At 42.0% G+C, this 25,441-nt stretch overlaps 1 protein-coding gene across 1 annotated transcript in view; it reads left to right on the forward strand.

The window, feature by feature from the left end:
- Positions 1-253: 253 nt before the first annotated feature.
- Positions 254-25,441, forward strand: part of LOC103606210 (aldehyde oxidase 4-like) — a gene marked incomplete at its 3' end in the record, with an annotated part of 53,294 nt that continues 28,106 nt past the window's right edge. The window contains 12 exon segments of the mRNA XM_008590804.1: positions 254-317; positions 4,796-4,892; positions 7,670-7,778; positions 12,634-12,760; positions 14,725-14,786; positions 17,355-17,438; positions 18,036-18,116; positions 19,513-19,657; positions 19,908-20,000; positions 22,158-22,309; positions 23,560-23,679; positions 25,254-25,290. Coding sequence (XP_008589026.1) covers positions 254-317; positions 4,796-4,892; positions 7,670-7,778; positions 12,634-12,760; positions 14,725-14,786; positions 17,355-17,438; positions 18,036-18,116; positions 19,513-19,657; positions 19,908-20,000; positions 22,158-22,309; positions 23,560-23,679; positions 25,254-25,290 — 1,171 coding nt within the window.

Here is a 25,441-nt window from a genome sequence, read left to right on the forward strand (position 1 = left end):
CTTTCCAAGTAAGTCTGAGGAAAAACAATCCAGAATACAAAATTGTCACATACATTGGAAAATTCAGAGACATTGAAATAACGCTCTACTATTTCTTCAAAATTCGGGTCCCAAGTGTTAGAGAAAAAGATTTTTTTTGTTACTCTTTTTTCTGTAAAGCCACCACCTATCAAAAACATGCTTTCCAAACGATAAATAGAATTGCCATAACATGTTGGTATTATCTTCCTAAAATCCCTTCTCTCTTTTTACAATGAAGGTAACAGAGAAGAACGCTGATCCTGAAGTAAATCTACTTTTCTACCTGAGGAAAGTCCGTATCCTTTTATTTTACTGTAATCCATTCTAACTGGGTGATAAAATGTGAACATGGTGAGACTTGTCAAGATAGCCACCTGTATTTGCTCTAGATAAATAACCTCGTGTTCCACTTGTACAGTCTAGTTGGCGTTCAGAGAATGCACCCAAACACGAGAGCTTCATGTTTTCCTTTTGTATTTTTTACCTGAGCAAAACTGGAAGAATCATCCCATAAACCACGAGTGTGTCGCTTTGGAAATAACTTATGACTTTTGAGCCCCACGGTCACCCTGACAACGACTTCACACTCAGGAGTGTTAATGTAAAAATGTCTAGCCACATTTTTGCCCAGTGTCCGGGGGCGCATGTCCCTGACAACAGTGTCCCATAGGACATTCTGCTAACTGATTCTTTTCTCTCTTTTTGGCAGCTGGCCAGTACCACTGACTTATTCTACACCTTTAAAAAAAATCCTTTTCAGAGAAAACAAAGATTTATATATATATATATTTCAAAATTCCTAAGTATAGTTAATGCACTCCCAGCTCTCTGCCTCTGGCCTGACTCCCCACTCCTCCAAGACCTTCAGTAGACCTTAGAGGGGTGGTATGAGGGAGTGATTGTGGCAGTGGTTACACAAATCTATATGTGAAGTTAAATTGCACAGAACTATACACACACACATATGAGTGCACGTATGAGAGACGAAATCTGGATAAGTTCCATAGTCCAGTCATCAGTATTGTACTAATGTCAGTTTCCTGGTTTTCATGTTGCACTATAGCTCTGTGAGATGTCATCAACTGGGGGAAGCTGGGTGATGAGTATACAGGACTGTCTATACTACTTTTGCAACTTCCTATAGGACTATAGTTATTTTATAGTAATAAGTTAAAAATACATACTTATCAAACACCTACAAAGTGCCAGGCTCTAGGGATCCGGTGGTGAGCATGACAATATCATCCCTTCTTTCTCTTTTTGCCTCCCAACAGACACACCTAAAAACACTTCTTCATCTCTCCCTGTTCTTTCCTTGCCAAACTTATCTAAGAAATAGCCTGTACCTGATGCCCTGATTTCTCTCCAGACTCGGTGTCTCACCACTTACCCCTTGCAATCTGGTTTCCTACCCCGTCATTTTTCTACTCTAACCAGTACTGCCTCCTGATGTCCCCATTCCACTCACACTGCAGACAGGCCAAAGCCCCATCCTGGTCCTGCCATCTCCCATTTACCCAGTTTCAGAGTCTCACCATTAGTCAGCAAACCCATCACTACCCTTTTCTATCATTTCAAATTCACTACACACTTTACCATGCTTTCTCTGGACATCCTAACATGAAGACATTCATCTGTATTAGGAGCACACTGAAAATTCATGGACACCCAAGTAAACATGGCCAGAACCAGCCTCAGGCAAAATCACCCCCAGCTTCCCACTTCCCCATCTCCCCAGCACCCTCTCCATCTGTCCCTTTCTGGCACCCGACATAAGTAAGTAGTTCTGAGTAAATAAGACTAACCGGACCCATCCAGGCCTCAACTTGTGATTAGAGTCAACAGTTCTGAGATGGAGTCAGGGATGTTATTTTTAACTTGTTCCTCAAGTGGGTGATTCTGATGAATGGCCAATACAGGGAATGAATATTTGTGGATAACCACAGATTTTCTGCCATAGTTAGTACCAGCAGAAACCTACTTCACTTTCACAGGATTCTCTCATGGCTCCTTCCAAAGCTCTGAACCGAAATTTAAATTCATAACTTAATATTTTTTCCTTAAAGCAGGTTCTCCATATGATTAAAAACGTCAGACTCCCACAAAACCCCAGTTTGCTGCTGACTTGGGCCCTGGCTTGGGTGTCCTTCCCAGAGTGGGACACAGTCACACAAAGAGCAGAATTTGTTAGGAGGTCTCCCCATCTCCCTTTCGCCATTCCACTCGCTCCCTGCCCACAGTGTTCAGACTCCCACAAAACCCCAGTTTGCTGCTGACTTGGGCCCTGGCTTGGGTGTCCTTCCAAGAGTGGGACACAGTCACACAAAGAGCGGAATTTGTTAGGAGGTCTCCCCATCTCCCTTTCGCCATTCCACTCGCTCCCTGCCCACAGTGGTGGCGCATGTCTCCCACTGCGTCGCTGCCCCACGCGGGGTGCAAGCCGTGTCACTGTCCCCAGCACCTCCCTGGCGATCTGAACTGCGGGACCCCCGCGGTGAACGGCCCACAGCCACATGGGGCACGGAGGGGGTGGCACAGAGCGGCCTCATCTCGTGCGATCCTGGCTCTAGGATAAAACTGGGGACGTGGGACGTCTCAGAGCACCCCCAGCTTTGCCCTGTGCACCCCCTTGGCTGCAGCCTGACACGTCTTGCCGTTCTGAAAACAATTCCCACTTCATTCAGCGAGCACATTTCATCAGGTGTTAGAAGTAAACAGGCAGACACTGCCTCCGTCCCCGTCTGGTGGGGGAGCCAGGGCCACCGGGAGCCACGGCCACTGGGAGCCACAGCCACCGGGAGCCACAGCCGGGAGCGCCCCGCTGCGGCGTGGGGAGGGAAGACACCGGGCTGGCAAGGCTGGGCCCAGGGTGGTCCAGTGAGCCGCGCGGGAGCCAGAGGCAGAGAACGCAGAGCCTCTGAGGAACTGAAAGGAGTTTATCCCGAGGGATGCAAAGAGCTGGAGGTGGACCTGGGAGGGAATGAAGGAGAGGGAAGCGATGAGGTCCTGGAAGCGAAGGGCCCGCTCGGAGTCTGCTGTCACCCTCTGCCTGGCACCGAGGGAATGAATGACCAGATTCCAGTGTAAACTCCAGGTCCAACCACACTTGCTGGCTGTCCCATGTCGTCTCAGGGTAGCTTCTTCTAGATACACTGTAGGGCTGTCTATTTTGGGGGCTCTGAGAAAGCTCTTCCACATAAAGGACCCCAAAACAGACTCTGAAGTATTGTATGTATTTGACCTAAATAGGGTTGCTGGATTTAGCACATAAACATACAGTACGCCAAGTTAAATTTGAGTTTAAATGCAAGGGACATACTTACACTAAAGCATTATTCGTTGTTTATGTGAAATTCAAATTTAACAGAGCGTCCTGTATTTTATCTGCAACCCTACCCACTGATGAGCTTGAGGATGAGTCAGCAGCACACGGAAGTAACCGAGCCAGGCACTTCTAGTCGGGGTGGGGGGCGGGGGGCTTTGGGGTGTCCAGAGGACAAAAGGGCTGGGAGGATGCATTTGTCGCTTTTCACTCAGGGCAACTTCACAAGGCGCATCACAGAGCTGTTTTAAGTTCTGACGAAGTGAAAAGCGACCTCCGTCTTTGAGGCAGGCAGCACCTAGTTTCTTTACTTGGAAAGTTCAGGACACCAAAAGCAGAAATAAAGGATCTCCTTGCCTTTGATGCTCTATTCGTTGGAACACTTTGACTATGATATAAACCACGTTCCTTTCAGCACTCTGCCAGGCGGTGTAAAGCTGGACTTGCCAGACCCTAAGAGGGCACAGCTGGCTCAGACTGAGGACAAAAGGACAGAGGAAGTGGCTACAGCCCCTCTGGGCCACTGCAGAGAACTCCTCAGATCTTTATTCCAGCCACCCTGAATGTCCTGACCTTGTATTACCTCTTCATAAGCAGCAGTTTCCAAGATGAAAATTAGTCTTCACCTCCACCCAAGCCAATTATGACCTCCACCCATGAAATCCTTTTTACACTTCACCCAGGAAAGGTTCTAAACAAATTCCAGTAGATTCTTGTACAGCCTGAAATAGAGGATTTGCATATAATCTGTTCTCCCTTTGTGAAAATATGCAAACGTCTTACAGGAAAAAGGTACACAGTGATTGTTGACATTACTGGTTCAGGAGCCATAGTTGTTAAAATAATATTCTCTAGTTGCATAAGAAGGTGAAAGCATTACATTACTGTACAAGGGAAAGTTAAGTCTCTCGGGAGGCTCTTGCTAAGTTCTGGACACAAACCACTCACCACCACCGCTGCAGCAACATCATATGGGTCCAGAATCCATTGTCCACAATTCTGAATTCCAGACTTTTTCTTAACTCATTTGGATGCAAACCCTGACTGCACTGGCGTGAGGCTCTATGTAGTCTTCACATGTCCTGCTTAGTGTGAATGTCCTTGTGGCTCGCTGCAGAAACACTAATGTGTTTTATTACAAGGTGTTGCCCTAGAACCATTGAGAGTGCTATATTATTACCTTCCTAAAATGCAAAAAATGTTAAATTCAGAAATGCGTCTGGACCCAAGGTTTTCGGATAAGGCAGTATGGGTCTATCAGGATTTCTTCCTACCTTTCATCAACGAGCTCATTTATAAGCAAAAAGCTAAACAATCTCTTTAAGCAAGGAACCTTGGCCAACTTGGTACAAGACTCAAGAAAACGTGTTGCTTGTTATCCGCATCCAAGGGAGAAAAACATAAAAACCAAAGAGCCTGGGCTGCCCTTTTCCTTGATTTCCTTTCTTCAAGTCCATCTCACAGGCACTAAATATGCCTGTGGAGGAGGAGGCTGCGGGGCCTGCACAGTGATGGTGTCAAGATACAACCCCAAGACCAAGAAGATCCAGTATCCTTTGCATTGGCCTGGCCCCTGCTCTGGGCTGAGCGGGGCTGGAGCCTCCCACTCTTCCTGTTGCTGTGCTTCTCCTGTTCCTCCGCTCCTCTCTCCAGGGGTCGCATACACTCACACTCCTCCAAGCCTGCTCTCCTGCCACCTCCTAACTGCCAGATCTTTCCCACAGATGTTCTTCCTAGCAGAATGTATCTGTCCTGTGTGCCAGTCTCTCAGGGCTCTGCTCTGGGCTGTTGTAAGAATACTTTCTTTGTTTTTTAGTAGGAGGTTTCAGGGTGAGAGTCAGGTAAGAATGGCTCAATGCGAAGAAGTGACAGTCCTGGTGGAAGATTTAGGTCTTCAACATACGCCAAGAAGAGCTGTTTGCCAGGAAAGGCTGAACGAGACCCTTCAACTTGCTATGTGATTGAGCAGCCTCTCCCTTTCCTAAAAATGTAAACTTGCTCCCTGACTGAATGTGGTCATGAAGGAGGACTTGTCTAGCATGATTTCCAAGGTTTAGTCTCAGGGGACTGCGTGGTGCAGTTCACAAATCAGGGAACTTGGAAGGGGAGGGGAAGAGGAGAGGGAAGAGGGAAGATTAGCTTGGGACACGTCACATTTGGGGTGATTGCAAGACACCTAAGAGGGATTGTCCAACAGGCATCTAGATAACAGGTCTATTACTTAGAGAAGAGGTCTCATCTGGAGCTATAACTTATTGGAAATTGTCGACATAAATAATAACAATGATAATAAAAATAATTAGCTTCCCCCTCCTCACAGGAATACTGTGTTGAGAGAAATAACTAACATTTATTGAATGCTTACTGTGTGCCAGGCACTATTTAAAGTAGCTTACATTTATTATCATATTTAGTTCCCCAACAACTTCAAGTTAGGCATTACTATCACTCACATTGAAAAAGAGGAAACTGAGGCAAAGAGAGTTAAATAACTTGCTCAAGGGTTCATAGGCCAGTTAGTGGTAAAGGCAGGTTTTCAGCTCAGGCCACCAAGAAGGTAGCAGGAACTATAGGAGAGTGCATAAGTGTAGGACACTATAGAACAACAGAATGGGAGATGGGCAAAGAAAGAATCCGCACAAAGGATTCCTAGAGGGAGTAACCAAAGCTGAAGGAGGAACATCAAGAGGAGAAAAATCCAAGAATGTAGAAGTGTTTCACTAGCATGAAACACCAGGGAGTGGTCCAGGGACACTGGATTGCTCCCAGAGCAGTGTCAGCAGAAAGATGTGGCTGGAAGGTGAGGTGCAGTTGGCATAGGAGTGACTAAAAGGCAAGGAAGTTATAGACAGCTCTCGAAGAAACTTGACTAAGAAAGGAAAGAAACATGTGCCAATACTGGAGAAAGACAGGCTTTTGGATTTGGGGGTTTTTTTTGTTTGTTTTTTTGGGGTTTTTTTTAGCACAGCAAACACATGAATTTATTTCTAAATGCAAGAGAATTTAGGGAAATGAGACCCTAGAAAGGAAGAAGTTGGGAGGACAGCTGATGATGGGGCATGTCCATGTGGGGACAAGAGTAGCTGGGACCCAGAGCACTTTTTTTTTGTTTTTTGGGTTTTTTTAGCACAGCAAACACATGAATTTATTTCTAAATGCAAGAGAATTTAGGGAAATGAGACCCTAGAAAGGAAGAAGTTAGGAGGACAGCTGATGATGGGGCATGTCCATGTGGGGACAAGAGTAGCTGGGACCCAGAGCACAGGGGAGGACGAGGAAGGATTCCTCATCCTCTGACCTCCAGTGAGGTGAGAGTGGCTGCAGATATTTATGAGCGGTTGCAGGCAGGAGGGTGAAGGGAGCTCACGCCTCTCTCTGCTGGCAGAGGCAGAAGGGTGAGTGTGAGGAGAGCCGTGAGCATGGGAAGAGTGGTTGAGAGAAAAGGGAAAGGGAGACAAGGTCAAGAGGAAGCAAACTTAACAGGAAAGGAATTGAAGGACGTGAAAACAAAAATGCACCTGTTCCACGATGTACCTGAGGTCCACCCTAGGGTCCCCAGCCAGTCAGCTGTGATGATTCAATGGGCTGCTGGACCCAGAGGAACAGCATTCATACTCTCAGCCTGGGAAGGAGAACAAAGGAAACATTCCCTGAGAAAGGGACAATTTCCCATACTGGAAAAGAGAATGGGACTTAGCCTTAGTGGGAATAAAGAAGCTAAATTTAACTAATGAAGTCTGGACCCCATTCCCAACCAGTGAGATGAGAATCTGGCGCTGACCCCATCTGCCATGCCACTAATACAGTGTGGGAGAGACGGTCAAGACAGGAGCATAAACCCATGACTTTCAAACTTGGCCATGCACTGGAATCCTCTGACGAGCTTTAAAACGTGGTTAATTGATCCCACCCCAGAGATTCTGATTTAATTAGGCTAGACGATCTGTATTTTTTAAAGTGTCCCATGGTTGAGAATCACTGGGCTAGACTACTCCATGGTGGTTTACATAAGTCAATGTATCAACTGTGGTGAGTAAAAGGCTTCCTTTGCCTAGAATGAAGGGAGAATATGCAGAACGAGGGTCTCTTGAAGATCCTACACAAAAATCTCCATTATTCTTTTTTTTCATTTCTCTCTACCATGCTGCACCAGCCATTTGTAAGTTTTTTCTTGGGCACATCCAGAAATGTATGGTTTTGTTTCTAGTCTGCTCTGTATGTTCAGGGAAATAGAGTTTCATGACTCTTGGACTGAAGTAACTCCACAAATTATGTTGCCCACTCCCCATGATTCCAATGTGTTCTCTTTACATAATTCCATCGCAGCCACTATCCAGCCACAGCCTGCCTGCTGCCCATCTGCTCTCTGTATGGGGCTGCTGTCACCACAGTGGAAGGTGTGGGAAGCATCAAAACCAGGATTCACCCCGTGCAGGTAAGAGCAGGATGTGATGGGGACCAGAGGCTGGTTTAGGCACCCCACATAGTCTAATGTACTCCAACTAGATCACCAACTTTAAAATCCTTTGTGCTTTTAAATTCTTGTTTTGTATGACTCAGTAATTCATAGCTAGGTATCTTCTCTGTAATCTTTTCAAGATTCTTTCATTGATTTTAATATATCTTAACCCCAAGAGACCATCTCAGCCCCATCCTTACCCTAAACAAAAACAAGAACAGTCCAGTCTGATAAGAGGAGAAAATGAGGCAGAAAATCAGAAGTTTATAGAAGATACTAGTTGTCCATCGCATTTCAAAATTACTGAACTCTGATACAGAGGCCAATTATGTGTGCAAATACTCCCTGAATGCTCTCCAAATGTCTGACAAGTAACCGTACACAGTGCTACAACGAAACACAGCTAAAACAAGAAGGTGTTTACTAAAGTTTATATTTTAGAGAAACGGCAATGTTACTTTTTATATACAAGAATGCGAACTTCTGCAGGGATTGAGTTTTTAAGGCGGTGTGTAGAAAGAAAAGTATGAAAAGCTGTGATTTCCCTTGAGATTCCTTCTCTTGGGAGGCGAGGCTGGAACATAGAGGCCACGAGCTCTCTCCTTCAATGTGTTACCTTTGATGAGCCCTTGTTACTAGTGCACATCTTTCAGCCATAAACTCAATGAATTTTTGGTCTCATTACGATCTTAGCCCTCACTTGGCTCATCACTTTAACATTATGGAAGCACTTCATGCTGCACTTTCTCTCAGATCTTCATGGGACAAAAGCTAGATTTGTTGAATAGTGAGTGCCCTGGAGCAGACTTATACAGGCTTGCAAGGAATTATTGTCAAATATTCAGGAATTTTGCAAGCCAATCTTGAAACACAGCCATTATTAAAAATTAAACTATACAAACTTATAATTAAATAGTTTATAAAATAATATCAGCCATGGTGGAAGTACATATACCATGCAAATAGGCAGAAGATACAAATCAGGGCTTTTTTTCCCCCAGAGAGCTAGTTGTTAAACATTTACAAGCACGTTTACAGCCAAGTTTACATGCTACATGTGAAATGTCTGCATCTAGAAATAAACCCAACAGAGTCAGGGCTTTTTTTCCCCCAGAGAGCTAGTTGTTAAACATTTACAAGCACATTTACAGCCAAGTTTACATGCTACATGTGAAATGTCTGCATCTAGAAATAAACCCAACAGANTTGACTAAGAAAGGAAAGAAACATGTGCCAATACTGGAGAAAGACAGGCTTTTGGATTTGGGTTTTTTTTTGTTTTTTGGGTTTTTTTAGCACAGCAAACACATGAATTTATTTCTAAATGCAAGAGAATTTAGGGAAATGAGACCCTAGAAAGGAAGAAGTTAGGAGGACAGCTGATGATGGGGCATGTCCATGTGGGGACAAGAGTAGCTGGGACCCAGAGCACAGGGGAGGACGAGGAAGGATTCCTCATCCTCTGACCTCCAGTGAGGTGAGAGTGGCTGCAGATATTTATGAGCGGTTGCAGGCAGGAGGGTGAAGGGAGCTCACGCCTCTCTCTGCTGGCAGAGGCAGAAGGGTGAGTGTGAGGAGAGCCGTGAGCATGGGAAGAGTGGTTGAGAGAAAAGGGAAAGGGAGACAAGGTCAAGAGGAAGCAAACTTAACAGGAAAGGAATTGAAGGACGTGAAAACAAAAATGCACCTGTTCCACGATGTACCTGAGGTCCACCCTAGGGTCCCCAGCCAGTCAGCTGTGATGATTCAATGGGCTGCTGGACCCAGAGGAACAGCATTCATACTCTCAGCCTGGGAAGGAGAACAAAGGAAACATTCCCTGAGAAAGGGACAATTTCCCATACTGGAAAAGAGAATGGGACTTAGCCTTAGTGGGAATAAAGAAGCTAAATTTAACTAATGAAGTCTGGACCCCATTCCCAACCAGTGAGATGAGAATCTGGCGCTGACCCCATCTGCCATGCCACTAATACAGTGTGGGAGAGACGGTCAAGACAGGAGCATAAACCCATGACTTTCAAACTTGGCCATGCACTGGAATCCTCTGACGAGCTTTAAAACGTGGTTAATTGATCCCACCCCAGAGATTCTGATTTAATTAGGCTAGACGATCTGTATTTTTTAAAGTGTCCCATGGTTGAGAATCACTGGGCTAGACTACTCCATGGTGGTTTACATAAGTCAATGTATCAACTGTGGTGAGTAAAAGGCTTCCTTTGCCTAGAATGAAGGGAGAATATGCAGAACGAGGGTCTCTTGAAGATCCTACACAAAAATCTCCATTATTCTTTTTTTTCATTTCTCTCTACCATGCTGCACCAGCCATTTGTAAGTTTTTTCTTGGGCACATCCAGAAATGTATGGTTTTGTTTCTAGTCTGCTCTGTATGTTCAGGGAAATAGAGTTTCATGACTCTTGGACTGAAGTAACTCCACAAATTATGTTGCCCACTCCCCATGATTCCAATGTGTTCTCTTTACATAATTCCATCGCAGCCACTATCCAGCCACAGCCTGCCTGCTGCCCATCTGCTCTCTGTATGGGGCTGCTGTCACCACAGTGGAAGGTGTGGGAAGCATCAAAACCAGGATTCACCCCGTGCAGGTAAGAGCAGGATGTGATGGGGACCAGAGGCTGGTTTAGGCACCCCACATAGTCTAATGTACTCCAACTAGATCACCAACTTTAAAATCCTTTGTGCTTTTAAATTCTTGTTTTGTATGACTCAGTAATTCATAGCTAGGTATCTTCTCTGTAATCTTTTCAAGATTCTTTCATTGATTTTAATATATCTTAACCCCAAGAGACCATCTCAGCCCCATCCTTACCCTAAACAAAAACAAGAACAGTCCAGTCTGATAAGAGGAGAAAATGAGGCAGAAAATCAGAAGTTTATAGAAGATACTAGTTGTCCATCGCATTTCAAAATTACTGAACTCTGATACAGAGGCCAATTATGTGTGCAAATACTCCCTGAATGCTCTCCAAATGTCTGACAAGTAACCGTACACAGTGCTACAACGAAACACAGCTAAAACAAGAAGGTGTTTACTAAAGTTTATATTTTAGAGAAACGGCAATGTTACTTTTTATATACAAGAATGCGAACTTCTGCAGGGATTGAGTTTTTAAGGCGGTGTGTAGAAAGAAAAGTATGAAAAGCTGTGATTTCCCTTGAGATTCCTTCTCTTGGGAGGCGAGGCTGGAACATAGAGGCCACGAGCTCTCTCCTTCAATGTGTTACCTTTGATGAGCCCTTGTTACTAGTGCACATCTTTCAGCCATAAACTCAATGAATTTTTGGTCTCATTACGATCTTAGCCCTCACTTGGCTCATCACTTTAACATTATGGAAGCACTTCATGCTGCACTTTCTCTCAGATCTTCATGGGACAAAAGCTAGATTTGTTGAATAGTGAGTGCCCTGGAGCAGACTTATACAGGCTTGCAAGGAATTATTGTCAAATATTCAGGAATTTTGCAAGCCAATCTTGAAACACAGCCATTATTAAAAATTAAACTATACAAACTTATAATTAAATAGTTTATAAAATAATATCAGCCATGGTGGAAGTACATATACCATGCAAATAGGCAGAAGATACAAACCAGGGCTTTTTTTCCCCCAGAGAGCTAGTTGTTAAACATTTACAAGCACGTTTACAGCCAAGTTTACATGCTACATGTGAAATGTCTGCATCTAGAAATAAACCCAACAGAGCCATATTTTCCTGTAGCATTAGAACTATGTCTGTCCTTTCAGTTGAGCCACACATGAAGTATTTGGCTTTCATTTTAGGAGCCATGCTGTTTGAAAAATGTTTATTTAAAAACATTTGAATCACACTCAAGCCAGCCAGTTGAGTACCCTGTGAGAGGCACACAGGACTGATACACACAGAGGGATCCCAGAGATAGGTCTGCCATCTATATCTTCATGGCATAGGGTCTTTGTATAAAGTAGACAAAGTAAATTGTCATTTCTCACATAACTTTTTAGTGTTTTGTTTGTTTTGTTGTATTTGAGTGTATAAAGTTGAATGTGCATATATTAAATACATAAATAGCACATTACTAAATAGTACTTTAAGGGCCGGCCTGGTGGCACACTGGAGAGTGCGCCGCTTGGGAGCGCAGCGGCGCTCCCGCCGAGGGTTCAGATCCCATGTGGAGACCGGTTCCCGCTCACTGGCTGAGCGCGGTGCGGGTGCAACACCGAGGGTTGCGATCCCGTTACCGGTCAGTAAAAAAAGACAAAAAGGAAAAAAATAAATAAATAAATAGTACTTTACAATTTACAAAGCATTCATATAGATTATGTCATTTAATCCATCAAAAATTCTGTAATATAAATGGAGAAGAGGATGAAAATGACTTGCCAGAGACTGTGCTAAATGATTCACAGATGTTCATTCACTTATTCTCATACCTCCATGTAAAATAGATACCATTATTATCCTAATTTTAAAGATGGAGAAAAGTCAAGTAAATCACCCAGGGTCACACAGTTGATGTGCAGTAAGGCCCAAAACACATGAGCGTGACTCCAGAGAATTTTACCTGTTTCTCTAAACTACGCTTCCTATTTCAGATGAAGAAAACAGGATCTATAGAGTAAAGTGACTTAATGAATACCTGCCACCAAGCTTTTCTTGAGGGCAAAAATAATATGCATATAATATTAAGAAGTAAAAGTGTTTTTCTTCCGGAGGACATCTTTTACCCTGAAGTTATTTCTGGAGAGCTAAATATGTAAGCTCTACTGCTTGCTGGTGTCCACGGGAGGGAAACACGAGGTCTAAAGCATAAATGGTGTACCATTGTCTCCCAGGAAAGACTGGCCAAGTGTCATGGCACCCAGTGTGGATTCTGCAGCCCAGGGATGGTGATGTCCCTCTACACTCTGCTGAGGAACCACCCAGAGCCGACCCCTGAGCAGATAATGGAAGCTCTTGCAGGTGAGCCTTCTTGGCGCTTTGCAGGCAGGGCCCAGGGTAGAAAGTGCTCAAGTAACTAGTGAGGGAGGCCCTGGCCCATGGAGAGAATCTATGTCACAGCTTTGGGATTCCGGAGACCTGACCAACACGCGGGTCTCCTTGGTACTTGTCTTGACACAGACTTTTCCAGGGAGGGCTGTCTTCATTTTGGCAGCAGTGATGCCAGGAATTGGGACAATGGGGGTTTCATTATAAAACATTTTCCCTTAGTGGAGTCCTTTGTCATTCTGCAAAGGTATTTAAATGGGCTGTTTCTAATACTTTTAGTACAATCTTTTCCAAATGTAAAAATTTTGGTAGTGTGGAAAAACAATATTTTGCTGTTTGTCTTTTAATTAATCTGTTCAAATCATTCATTAACTCTACTTACTAAAATTAACTTTGCAAAGGGGAAAGATTTGTAGATACTTTACATTTTATGTTCTGGTTGGGTTCATTGTAATAATATCTAGGAAATCGTGGACAACAATTATTTATCACAAATAAGCTTAGTGAGCAATTCAACCTCCTATGACAAAAAATGAATCAAATTTAAACAAAGAACACATTTTTCTACCAAAAAAAAAAAGGTAACAAATGTGGTTTCCTGTAACAAACATGCCTAGTTTCAAGGTAACTCATCCACTAGCTGTTAGAAGAAAGCTGGTAAAGCAAACCTGTAAATATTATAGGAAAGCTTTCTTTCCTTTGAATAAAGAGACCCAGACAGAAATCCAATTTTGAGGTGAAAAGATGAAGAATAAAACTAAGTAAAAATTCAACTTAAATGTTATTGTGACTGGTATATAAATATTCTCTAGTATTTCCCCCTATCACTCAACAACTTAACTCAAAATTTTTGGTTTCTCATTAAATTCTATTAAAACTTTGGCCTATGGTTTCAATTATAACTTTAACCAACGTGAATGGATTTGAACAATGGATAATCTTTGTTCAATGAGTAATCCACACTATGAGGTATTTAGAGCTTTAAAAAGCAGAGATTTTGTGATTCGTCATACTTCTTGTTTCTTCGAATATGTGCAGGTAGTCTTGTGGAGATGGATCATTTCCTTCTAGATTCTATGCCTGTAGTTCATAGAGCAACTACAAGACATGGTTTTGTCAAGTTTGGCTAAATGGATGGTTAGACAACCTTATTCTAGGTGTGGATAGCTTGGAGAGTATAATTTGGTTCACAGTCCCTCTGCTTGTGCTCTTTCTAGAATTATAAATGTTAGCCACATTGATAACCTTCATGTTTATATTTTAAGAAAAACAATAACATAAAATAAAGTTCAAAGAAATGTAATTCATGTAACCACATAACTTCTAAAATAGTCTACTGGTATAAATCATTGTTTCATTTAATCTAGTCTTTTCCCTTTAAGACTAAGGGGATAGAATAAAATTTTTGAATTTCCATCTTTTTTTTTTCTTAGAGTCAAAAGAATTTCTGTAATGGATGCAATTAGCTTTCCTCTGGTGAGCTTTAGTACGGCTTGTGGACTTAGCACTGATTATGTGACCAAGAATGAAAAGAAAACAAAAACCCCTGATACTGGCTAAGTGGTCCCAGTCCCTCTTTGCCCAAGAGGGCATTTTGGGAGAAGAGACCGGATGAGAAGGCTTGCTGAGGGCCACACATGAGATGTTCTGAGGGTGGGAGGGACACGAGCTAGAATAGGGGTGGGAAATGAGGCAGGAAGAGTTGGTTGGGAAAACTATGAAGATCTTTGTGGTATTTCAGGAAGAAAATGCAATCACAACATCTGTTTTTGAAGACCATCTCCAACGGGAACATTTGTTCCAAAGAACCATCTAGCTGGTTTTAGGGAACAAAGAAGAATCTAGTTCCTAATATAGCTCTTCCACGGAAAACATGAAGCACAGACATGCAATGTATTTCTGTCTTATTTCTTAAAACTTGATTCCTTCTTAATCAGGTAATTTGTGCCGCTGCACTGGATACCGACCAATCATAGAAAGTGGAAAAACTTTCTGCGTGGTAAGTTTTTTTAAAAAAGAATGTTTATTCTGTTGACTTATATATTAACAAACCTTTGCATAAAATAATCTATTCGATTCATTAATCTCTAAATTAACCTCATGATGACCTTTCTAACCACTTAAAGTTGCCCTCCATTGGTATGTTTTTAAGTAAAGCCTTAGCATCTATCTTGTTCATAGCTCTAAATTTGGCACTTTCCTGAGAAGTATAGTATATGGTCCATGGCATCAAGAAATGCACACTCTATTAAAGAAAATGAAACATAGAAACAATAAAAGCAGAAATGAAAAGCAAGATATTAAAAATTCTATATATTCTATATATCATGTATATAAATTTTGAAGGAAGATGGATTAAAGAGAATTAATAAGTGGGAAGGGAAGAGACAGTGGGAACTTATTGGAGAAAGGAAGTTTTGAGCTACGTCCTAATGGAAGTGATAGAAATGAATGCCTGAAGAGAGGCCAGTAGAAAATTCCAAGTAAGAAAATGCAGAGGAAGAGGAAAAAGAAAGATGTCCAAGGTCGTGGTAAGAAATCGATGTGACTGAAGCACTGGAATGTAAAAAGATAGTGTTTGGGGCTAAGGAATTCAGACTTAAAGCTGATAACCAACATGTGGTCATTATCTGGTCTCAAGCNATTAATAAGTGGGAAGGGAAGAGACAGTGGGAACTTATTGGAGAAAGGAAGTTTTGAGCTAGGTCCTAATGGAAGTGATAGAAATGAATGCCTGAAGAGAGGCCAGTAGAAAATTCCAAGTAAGAAAATGCAGAGAAAGAGGAAAAAGAAAGATGTCCAAGGTCGTGGTAAGAAATCGATGTGACTGAAGCACTGGAATGTAAAAAGATAGTGTTTGGGGCTAAGGAATTCAGACTTAAAGCTGATAACCAACATGTGGTCATTATCTGGTCTCAAGCTAGGAGTAACACAATGAGAACAGTGTTTCAGAAGGAAAATTCTTGACACCTGCCTATAGGAAGAATAAGCCTGGGGAGATACCGTGGGGATTGAGGGCATGGAGTAGTGCAGTATTCCATGCATAAGGAATAATGACCTAGACCAGTGTGGCTCATGTGGGGACAGAAAGATAACATTCTAGAAGGGGATTGTCAGAATCATAACCAGCACCTAGTGACAAGTGCAATGAGAAAAGAATCCAAGTCACCTTCAAAGTTGAGAGATTAAGAAACAAGATAGGGCAAAGGAAGTTGGGGGGGAAAAGGTAATGTACTGGGGGGCAGGTAGTTTTGAAATATATTATTTTCAGAAAGTTAAATGTCAAGAGGAGATATGCTTTTGAGAAGATTTTAGGGTGTTATTCCGGCACCCACTTTTTATGGTAAAAATAATTCAAGGTACACCAGTTCATTACAAGCACTATAAAGTCTTTGAAAAAGATGTGATTTTATGCCATTAATGAAGAATTTTCAGAAGTTTTACGAACTACAGGCTAGTTTATTTTAAGTCCTGGGTAAGATACTATTTATGTTGTACCATATGATTAGCCAATATTCTACCACTTTTGACCTACAAAAACAGCAACTTCATGTTATTCAACCCAATACCATGTGATTATTTTCCTGGAGACAAAATCTATACAAAATCTATATCTAATTTATCTATAAAGATATAGAGAAAAATAGGTATTTTTACTCACTCACTCTAGGCCCCCAATGCATGAACTTGTACTGAGTTCCTTTATTATGCACAGTGTTGTCACGAAATCCAAATCCCTTCTTAACTCTGTAGAAAATGACCTTACAAGCAAAAATATCAGTCGCCACTTTTGCAGCAACTGTGTCAGACACTGTGTCCAACTCTTCTCATGTTTTAATCTAACAAACCTTTTGGGTTTTATCCTAATTTAACAAGCTCAACCTGGCTAGTATGTGGTAAAGCAGGAACCAGACCCCAGGTCTCCTTGACTCCATGTGTGAAGCGCAGCATCTCCAAATTGCCACAGACCCTTAGGCAGGGTTTGCACATTGAAAAGGGCAAACAAGAACAGTCTGACAGTTACAGTAACTGACAAACGAATTTAGGCCAAAACCACTACACATTTGGCTCTGCATGAAATGTCCTGAAAATTAAGATTAAATGGTTTGGGGCTTGAATCATCTATATAATTCAGAATGACTCCAATAACATCCAGATAAACTTGGGTTTTCAGCTTATTTACACGTGTGTGTAGAAAGTCTCAAAGGCAGTATGTCTTCCCAGGACTTTATTAAAAGACACATGCTGTGTCATTTAAACAAAGAAGAGCGATCTGTTTGGGTTTTTTAGTTACCACATTATAACTATACTCCATTTATCTCACTTCCAGCAGGAAGCCTTAGTGGCAGACTGGCAGACCATATCCATCTCTAGTCCCCTTTGTCTTCCCCAGAGACTGGAGTGACACCATTTACAAGGCTCTACCGTGAGCATGGTTGCACACTCTCTGTAATTTTCTTTAATTGTTCAGTGACAGAATCGCTTTTAACCCACCCTGCCAGGTACTTAGGTAGGTGTTTAAAAAAATCAGCCCATAAGTTTGATTTTAACTGCCTTGTTCCCTAAGGAATCAACTGTTTGTCAAATGAAAGGATCAGGAAAATGTTGCATGGATCAAGAAGAGAGGTCTTTTGTGAATCGACAGGAAAAGGTATGTATCTGGTTGTTCCACTTCAGTTGGGATTGACTGAAAAATAACCACATAAATGCAAGTTTATTCAAGTTTTCTATTCTTCTCAGTGAGTAAAGTGCAAAATAAGTTAATTCAGGGCACTTTGGAGTCCCAAGGAGCTCCAAAAATTAGCAAGCCCATGACTTCCATGAGGCTGATCACCACAGAAGGCTGTTTTCCTTCGAAAACATTACACCTAACTCTCTGTGCCTTAATATGGGTTTACCAACACCCCCAACAAACACAAAGAGGAACTAAGCAGTGGTGCACCTTCAGGCTCATGCCAAAAAAAATCTGCAAATAGTACCTGAGACTCAGCAAGAAGTTTCAAACCCAGTTTCCGATGCCTGAGGAGGAAAACCAAAGTCCAGTAAATCTGCTGGGGAGACCATCCTGTGGTCCTGTGAGGGAGGGAAGAATTCCATTCAGGGACATTCTGTGGCTCTGGCACCTCCATTTTGTGCTGGGGATGCCAGGCGCAGCGGCCCTGACTCTGAAGTCTCACACACTTAAAGACTCTCTCAGTAACTCTGAAGTTCTCCTTGTAATTATATCTGTATTTTGTTTTGTTTTGAGATATGTACCAAACTGTATAATGAAGATGAATTCCAGCCCTTGGATCCAACCCAGGAGCCTATATTCCCTCCTGAGCTGATAGTAAGATACTTTACTTTTGTCGTCTCATAACACGGTCTGGTTATATGCCCTTTTGTATTACACTGTGGAATTACCGAGTTTCAGATATTAAAAGTTGGAAGTGTGTTCAACATGGATAATGGAGCAATACCCCACTGGCTCAGCTCTCCTGTAAATAACTTGAAGAAGACAGCTTAGAAGAGTGTTTCTGCCAGGACCTTAGAGATGCTTTGGTCCAACTCACCTGAAGATCCTGCGGTCAGAGGGTAGCTATACTGAGAGATATCTTAAAGGCATTTTGTAAAACAGGTAAAGCAAGAATCAAATGATACTTGGAATAATGAGTTTACACTATTCTTACAACTAACATTTGTGATTTCAACTCGGTGGAGGGAAAGAGAGAAAATAATATAAATAATGTGGTGAAGGGCTGGCTGGTTAGCTCACTTGGTTAGAGAGGTGCTGGTAACACCAAGGTCACGGGTTCAGATCCCCACGCTGGCCAAGCCCCCAAATAAATCAATGCATGCTGTGGTGCGCCCACCACTCCATTCCATGACTGTTCCCTGGAGGGAGCATGAGATGAGAGATGCGATTACACTGGCTTCTCAGAGGTCTCAGTCCCCACACACCTCTCAAAGTGTGAGGCCTTGGACACCCTCAAGTGTGAGTCTAGTATTTCAAAATTATATGTATAGGTATAGATATATACATATGTGTGTATGTGTATACAGAGTTGTAAAAATAATCCATTTATACTATACCTGGTGAATCATTTGAGGCATTTTATTCAAGGATAGAAATTATATGTATAGGTATAGATATATACATATGTGTGTATGTGTATACAGAGTTGTAAAAACAATCCATTTATACTATACCTGGTGAATCATTTGAGGCATTTTATTCAAGGATAGTTTTGCCTATAAGCAATTTTTGTCCTCCAAAAATCCTAATCCCCAAAGTTGAGTCTCCTCTGAGTCACTGTTAGGGTGTAGCGAGGACAAGAAGCCTGGCACTTTTACCCTCCGTGCTGCTTCCTCCCACACACTCACTTCACAAAAGCAGACAGGGCTTACTCTACACCCAGTTCTTCATCGACACCCATGGCGAGGACAAGAAGCCTGGCACTTTTACCCTCCGTGCTGCTTCCTCCCACACACTCACTTCAGAAAAGCAGACAGGGCTTACTCTACACCCAGTTCTTCATCGACACCCATATCTGTTCAGTGGTGCCCACATGGATCTCAGTCTGAGTGGTTTCAAACAGACCACCTTTCCTGATCCCTAGAAGATGGGTCTCCTCAGAAAGCTGAAATGACCGGCCGGCCACTTGGACACCCAGAGCAGTGGATGTACTCATGGCTTGTTGTTCACGAGCCTTACTTGAAATCATATTGGCTTTGCTTCTCTGTAGAGAATGGCAGAAAACCCAAAGAAGAGGAGGCTGACATTCCAAGGAGAGAGGACTACCTGGATCACCCCAGTGACCCTGGATGACCTTCTGGAGCAGAGAGCTAATTACCCCAAAGCCCCACTCATCATGGGGAACACTGCAGTGGGTGGGTGGTTGTTACACATGTTCTTTAGATTAGGTAACCTAAACATCTGTGTCTCTTTAAACTCTTTGTCAATGCAATTCATTTTTATTAATGATACTCTGGTCCTTTAGAATGCTTTATTGTTTTCTTTTGCAAATGACTCATGTAAGTCACAGTTTTCACTATGGCTTATCAGGAAGCAACATCTATTAACATTCATCGTCTTCCTTTCCTAATTTTTCTAATTACTTTAAACACTTTTCCCCTTCAGGACCCAGGATTAAATTCACAGATGAATTCCATCCGGTTTTCATATCTCCTCTTGGGCTGCCAGAACTACATTTTGTGAACCCCACAGATGATGGTAAGCACCTTCGTTTTCAAATAAAATGTAACCATTGGCTGTTGATGAGCCGTTAGTAATCAGTTACATGCGCTGGGTGAATCTGAGCACTTCAGAGAATATCTGACCTTGTTTATTCATTTATTCATTCAAAGCTATTTATTGAGCATCTACTATGTGCCCTCTATGAGCTTTTTCAAAGTGAGCTACATCACTGAGTACTACATTGTCATAAAAGCCATAATGGTGGGAAAATGCCACAGAACTAGCTCAGCAAGGTATGGAGGAACTGACCAAATAAGAAAATGTTAAGACATTTGCTGGCCAGCAGGAAATGTTCTTGCCACACATTAATCCCTGATTCACGAATTTGCTCAAGGCTTATCCCATAGCCATATACATTCACACCCCCCACACACACAAGTCTGGACCACAAGATTTAAATGTAACTGTGACCCTTTTCACAATGTTTATTTTTACACTCTTTTCGCAATTTACCATGTGCTGTCACATCTCTTATCTTTTGATCCTCAGGACAACCCTGGGAGGTAGACATAGTAGGTAGCCTTGACATCTCCATAATCCTACTGAAGATATAGAATCAAAGTAACTTCCCCAACATCACACACCAAGTTCTGACATATGGCCAAGTTAGGACTAAGATCCTACGTCTCCTTACTCATTCCACATAATACACTTAATAAGGATGTCGGAAAAACATATCCCATTATTCACTACCCACTAGGCATTTGAATGGATAACAGGCTATTGGAGCTAAAAATCCTATAAAATAAGGTCCTCCCTAATGAGTAAACAGAAATCAAGTGGATAATACCTTGCTATCCTCTCTGACCTGCCAATCTTAAATCAGTTTACTCATTCGTTTTTTTATCTGTTGGAAAGTCTATCTGTATCAACAGACTCACAGGAGGAGATGGAGCAAGGGGAGACCAGGCTGTACTGGCAAGGGTTGGGAGGAAGGTGTGGGAGTAATTTGTTAGGGTGTGGTATAGAGGGACTGGGAGGTGGAGACTGTAGAACTATGTATTAGTCCGTTTCTGTTCCTTATAACAGGAATACCTGAAACTGGGTAATTAGTAAGGAAACAAGATTTATTGCTTACAGTTTTGGAGGCTGGGAAGTCTAAAGTCCAGGGAACACATCTGGTGAAGGCTTTCTTTGGTGGTGGCACTGTTCAGTGACACAGGGTGTCACATGGCAGATGGTTTGAGCAGAGAGAGCTTCTCACATGCTCTCCTTTTAAAGCCATCAGAACCACAAAAACATGACCACCATTAAACCATCAATGGATTAATCCATTCACTAGGGCAGGGTCCTCACAATCTAATCACATCTTCAAGGCCCCACCTTTCAATTACCATATTAGGATTTCCCATCCTCTTAACAGCTACAGTGTGGATTAAGCTTCAGTGAGTTTGGGTGACATTCAATCCACAGCATTTTTCAACCCTTTCTTCATTACCACCCCTCTAAGGAGCAAAAGACGTTGTTTCCCTAATCATCCCTCCCTGAAGTTTTAATATCACACGCAAACCATATATCTGTTTATGTACAGAATGTGTGTCAATGCTTCATACATAAAAAAGAGTAAGATTTTTTCACTCCCTTGCAAGCAGTATTGTCCCCATTGAGACTGCATGAACCAGATGACATCACTACTCAAATCATACCTGCAAATTAAACTGGCCCAAGGTACAGGCAGGTGTTTATTCTTATCTTTTTGATAAGGCAGCAATTGGAAGAGATGGCTGGGGAAGGAGGACAAACAGGCACTGCAAATTTTGCAGGTCAATTCCCACTTAGGTTTAATGATCTTTAAAAAAAAGAATCTTATAGGACAATGGCTGGAGTTTTCATATTTGATCAATTTATTCAGGAAAACAGTAAGTGGGGAGTAAATGAAATAATGAATTTTAGATATCTATGGTTGACATGTGCTAAAATGTATGGCATATATGACTATGTATGTGTCTCAGAAAAGGATTTGGTACTTAATATTTGGGAATAAAGCAAGTTGTCAGAAATATCTTTAGTTATTTTTGGCTTTTGCCATTCTAAGTAAATATGAAAAAAGAAGATATACTTAAAAGACTATGTCCTGCAACCCTATCTCGTTACAGTTCCCTTTAAGCTCATATTCCACTCCCTTATTTTTAGGGGTTACAATAGGTGCGGGATACAGCCTGGCCCAGTTGAATGATGCCTTACATTTTATTGTTTCGGAGCAACCAAAAGAGAAGACAAAGACTTTTCGTGCTCTCCTGAAGCATCTGAGGACACTTGCAGGAGCCCAGATTAAGAATATGGCCGTATGTTCTCTACTGTTATATAAAATAAGCCACAGTTATAGAAAGTCATTCAGTTCTGTTCAGTTTAACAAACATTACTCTGAAGAGGAATCCCAAGTTAATGTTGAACAAGTGTGTACAGTATGAGGGTGAGTGCGTGTGTCCACACATACTTCATAAATATACATGTTATTCGTCAATTAAAAATTTTAAAAATAAAAACTATACACATAAAAATTAAGATTCAACCAAATGGATTGTCACTCAGGTCCTGTCCAGCTCTAACAGGCAATGAAATATGTCTTATCCAAGGTATAGTAAACAATGGCCTACATTTCCAAAATGCTCTTATATGGCTGGTTCTCCTCTTAAACCTTTGTATCGAGGTCAATTCCTAAACATGTGTATCCCATATGTGCATGATTGGACTCCCCCATTTTTCTAGCTTATTGGGGTTTCCTTGTTATTTAAGATTTAAGAGGAATTGGTCCCAACCACTCCCCGTTCCACACTCTGGGCAGTTCATCAGGACTCGGTGGGGGCCAGGAGATACTGTATTTCTCCTAATTGTCTCTGGCCCTTCTGCTGATTCTCAAAATCCACCATGTGTTTTCATCTTCTGCGTCTTCCATCCCTTTTGGGAACCACATTGCTCCTCTCAACATTGACTTGTCCCCTTAAGCCTCCCTAAGGTCCTCTATTCAAGGCTTGTGTGAAGCAACCTTTACTGAAGTCCTAAGGCGACAGAAGCATTCTACTGCACAGCAGCAGAGCAGGCATTTTGGATGTAAATGCTCCATTTCCTGGTTCTTTAGAGATTACTCAGGCTCCAGTCTCTGCACCCTCCCCCATGTTGTTGGACGCTGTTTCCTCCCTTTGGCCCTTTCCCCTCTTCCCCCTAACCTGCTGGCACTAGCCCCCAAATTCCCATTCATTTCCCTTTTCGCCGTCTACTTCACAAGCAAACATGCCTATCGAGGAATGCTTTCAAACAAAGACAAATGCATATTAGGGTCAGTTCTCAAAGAAATTGTTCCTCCTCATTGCACGTGGAAAAGGAAAGTTTTCTCAAGCTATACATTTGGATGAGGTCAGGAGAGAGAATCTTGCTCAACGTGTTGTCTGATTTGTTTAGCTGCCCCCAAACTCTGCCAGATCTTTCTACAAAGTAAAGAAGAGAATTAAAAACTTACACAAGATCCCTGTATACATATTTTTTATTTGTCTAATAAATAAGTGTAGCTTTTTAAATGTCATCCTTTTTAATTTAGACTTTAGGAGGACATGTGGTGAGCCGGCCGAATTATTCTGACCTAAATCCCATTTTAGCAGCAGGAAATGCTACCATCAATCTAGGATCTAAAGGTAAGAGACCACACTTCAGGCATTCTGTTCTATGCTTATCACTGTCAGTCATGTAGCTCCTGCTGTAAACCATGAACCAGGGACCCAAGTACATGTAATTTAGACTCATAGGCTATGTTTACATCACCTTAAACCTAAGGATGAAACTGTGATAACAGCCCTCCTCTCCAGATGTCCTGTATCTTGTAGATCAGATACTTAACTGCACAATTTTTCTTAAATATTTGGCAACATTTATGAGCAGTTCAAATTGTAGTATCAAAGCAGTTGAAGAAAAAATTAATGAGAAGTGTCTCTAGTTTTAAAGGTTTATGGCATATTTCATTCCAGTGTTTTATAAAAATGGAAATTTTTCATATACAACTTTTCATTTTAAACAAAATCAAGTTTATGGGGCATATTACTTATTCTTTTTTTATTCAAAGACATTTTGAGTGTCTTTCGACTTTGTGGAGGAAAAATGATTTAAACTCAAGGAAATAAAAACAAATGAATATTTTTTATAGGGCTATTGATGTAAGATATCTTCTCTTTGATTAAAATTACATTTTTAAAAAAACATTGTGGCCCAAATAAGAGTATAGTAAACTGTTTAAGAAAAAATATAAATATACTATAGATATATACATCTACACACACACATAAGAGCACTTCAAAAAATTCATGGAAAATTTTCTATTACCTTTTAATTCTATATTTCAACAAACTTTTTTTTTTTTTTCCTTTTTGTCTTTTTTCATGACCGGCAACGGATCGCAACCCTCAGTGTCACGCCCGTACCGGACCGGGACCGGCAATGGAATCGCAACCCTTGGTGTTGCGCCCGCACCTCGCTCAGCCAGTGAGCGGGAACCGGTCTGTATGTGGGATCCGAACCCTCGGGCGGGAGCGCCGCCGCACTCCCAAGCGGCGCACTGTAGCAGTGCGCCACCGGGCCGGCCCCTCAACAAACTTTTTGAAGTACTCTGATGTATATGTATATGCGTGTGTATATATACAAATATATGTATATATATATTTTATATCAGGAATACCACCTCTGCCGCTCATACTTTGGGAAGGTCACATAACCTCTCTGGACCTCAGTTTTACCATTTGTGAGATATATACATAATATGAGGTTGTTTCCAAATAGCTTTAAAGTTCTTAGGCCTAACTGTGTGTAACGGTCTCTAAGACCCAGAGAAGACTTTTCAGCTTCTCTGGTCCAATCCTGTCATTGGGGGGGGGAGGGCGGCTGGGGCCCCCTCACCAAGTGCTGTACATGGATCGCTCCATCAAGGAGTTTGTACATATTCTAGCAGACAGCCACCTTTGAAGGCTTCAAAGCAAGGTGAATTTTAAAGAAAAGTGGTATTTTAAGAATATCAACCCAGCAGAAAGATAGAGGGTAAATAGGGTGGGGGAGAGACTGAGGGTAGAATGCCCAGTTAGGAGGCTAATGTGGTAATTCAGGCGGGGGTGGTGATGAGGGTGGAGATAACAGGCATGGAGACGGAGGTGCCCCCCAGTCAGTATAGCAGAGTAGACATCATCAGTGTCTCAAATAACTTCTTCATCACCAGTGCTTTCTCTATCAAAAATGTGTTATCCTTGACAGGGTCCGTGGTGGGAGGATTTAATCCCCACCCCCCAAGGTGCTGGCTGCCCAGAGAGGCTTTCCCCCTGCGTGGCTCTAGTGTTCCACACTAGTAATGACATTTAACCTGGAATGACAGGTTTAGACCCAGAAAGAAGTGTGGGGACCATTTGCTCCGGTGGTTTTCAAGCTTTTTCTTTTTGATAGTA

The sequence above is a fragment of the Galeopterus variegatus genome, unplaced genomic scaffold (genome assembly GCF_000696425.1).
Source record: "Galeopterus variegatus unplaced genomic scaffold, G_variegatus-3.0.2 Scaffold6377, whole genome shotgun sequence".
Lineage (NCBI taxonomy): Eukaryota > Metazoa > Chordata > Mammalia > Dermoptera > Cynocephalidae > Galeopterus > Galeopterus variegatus.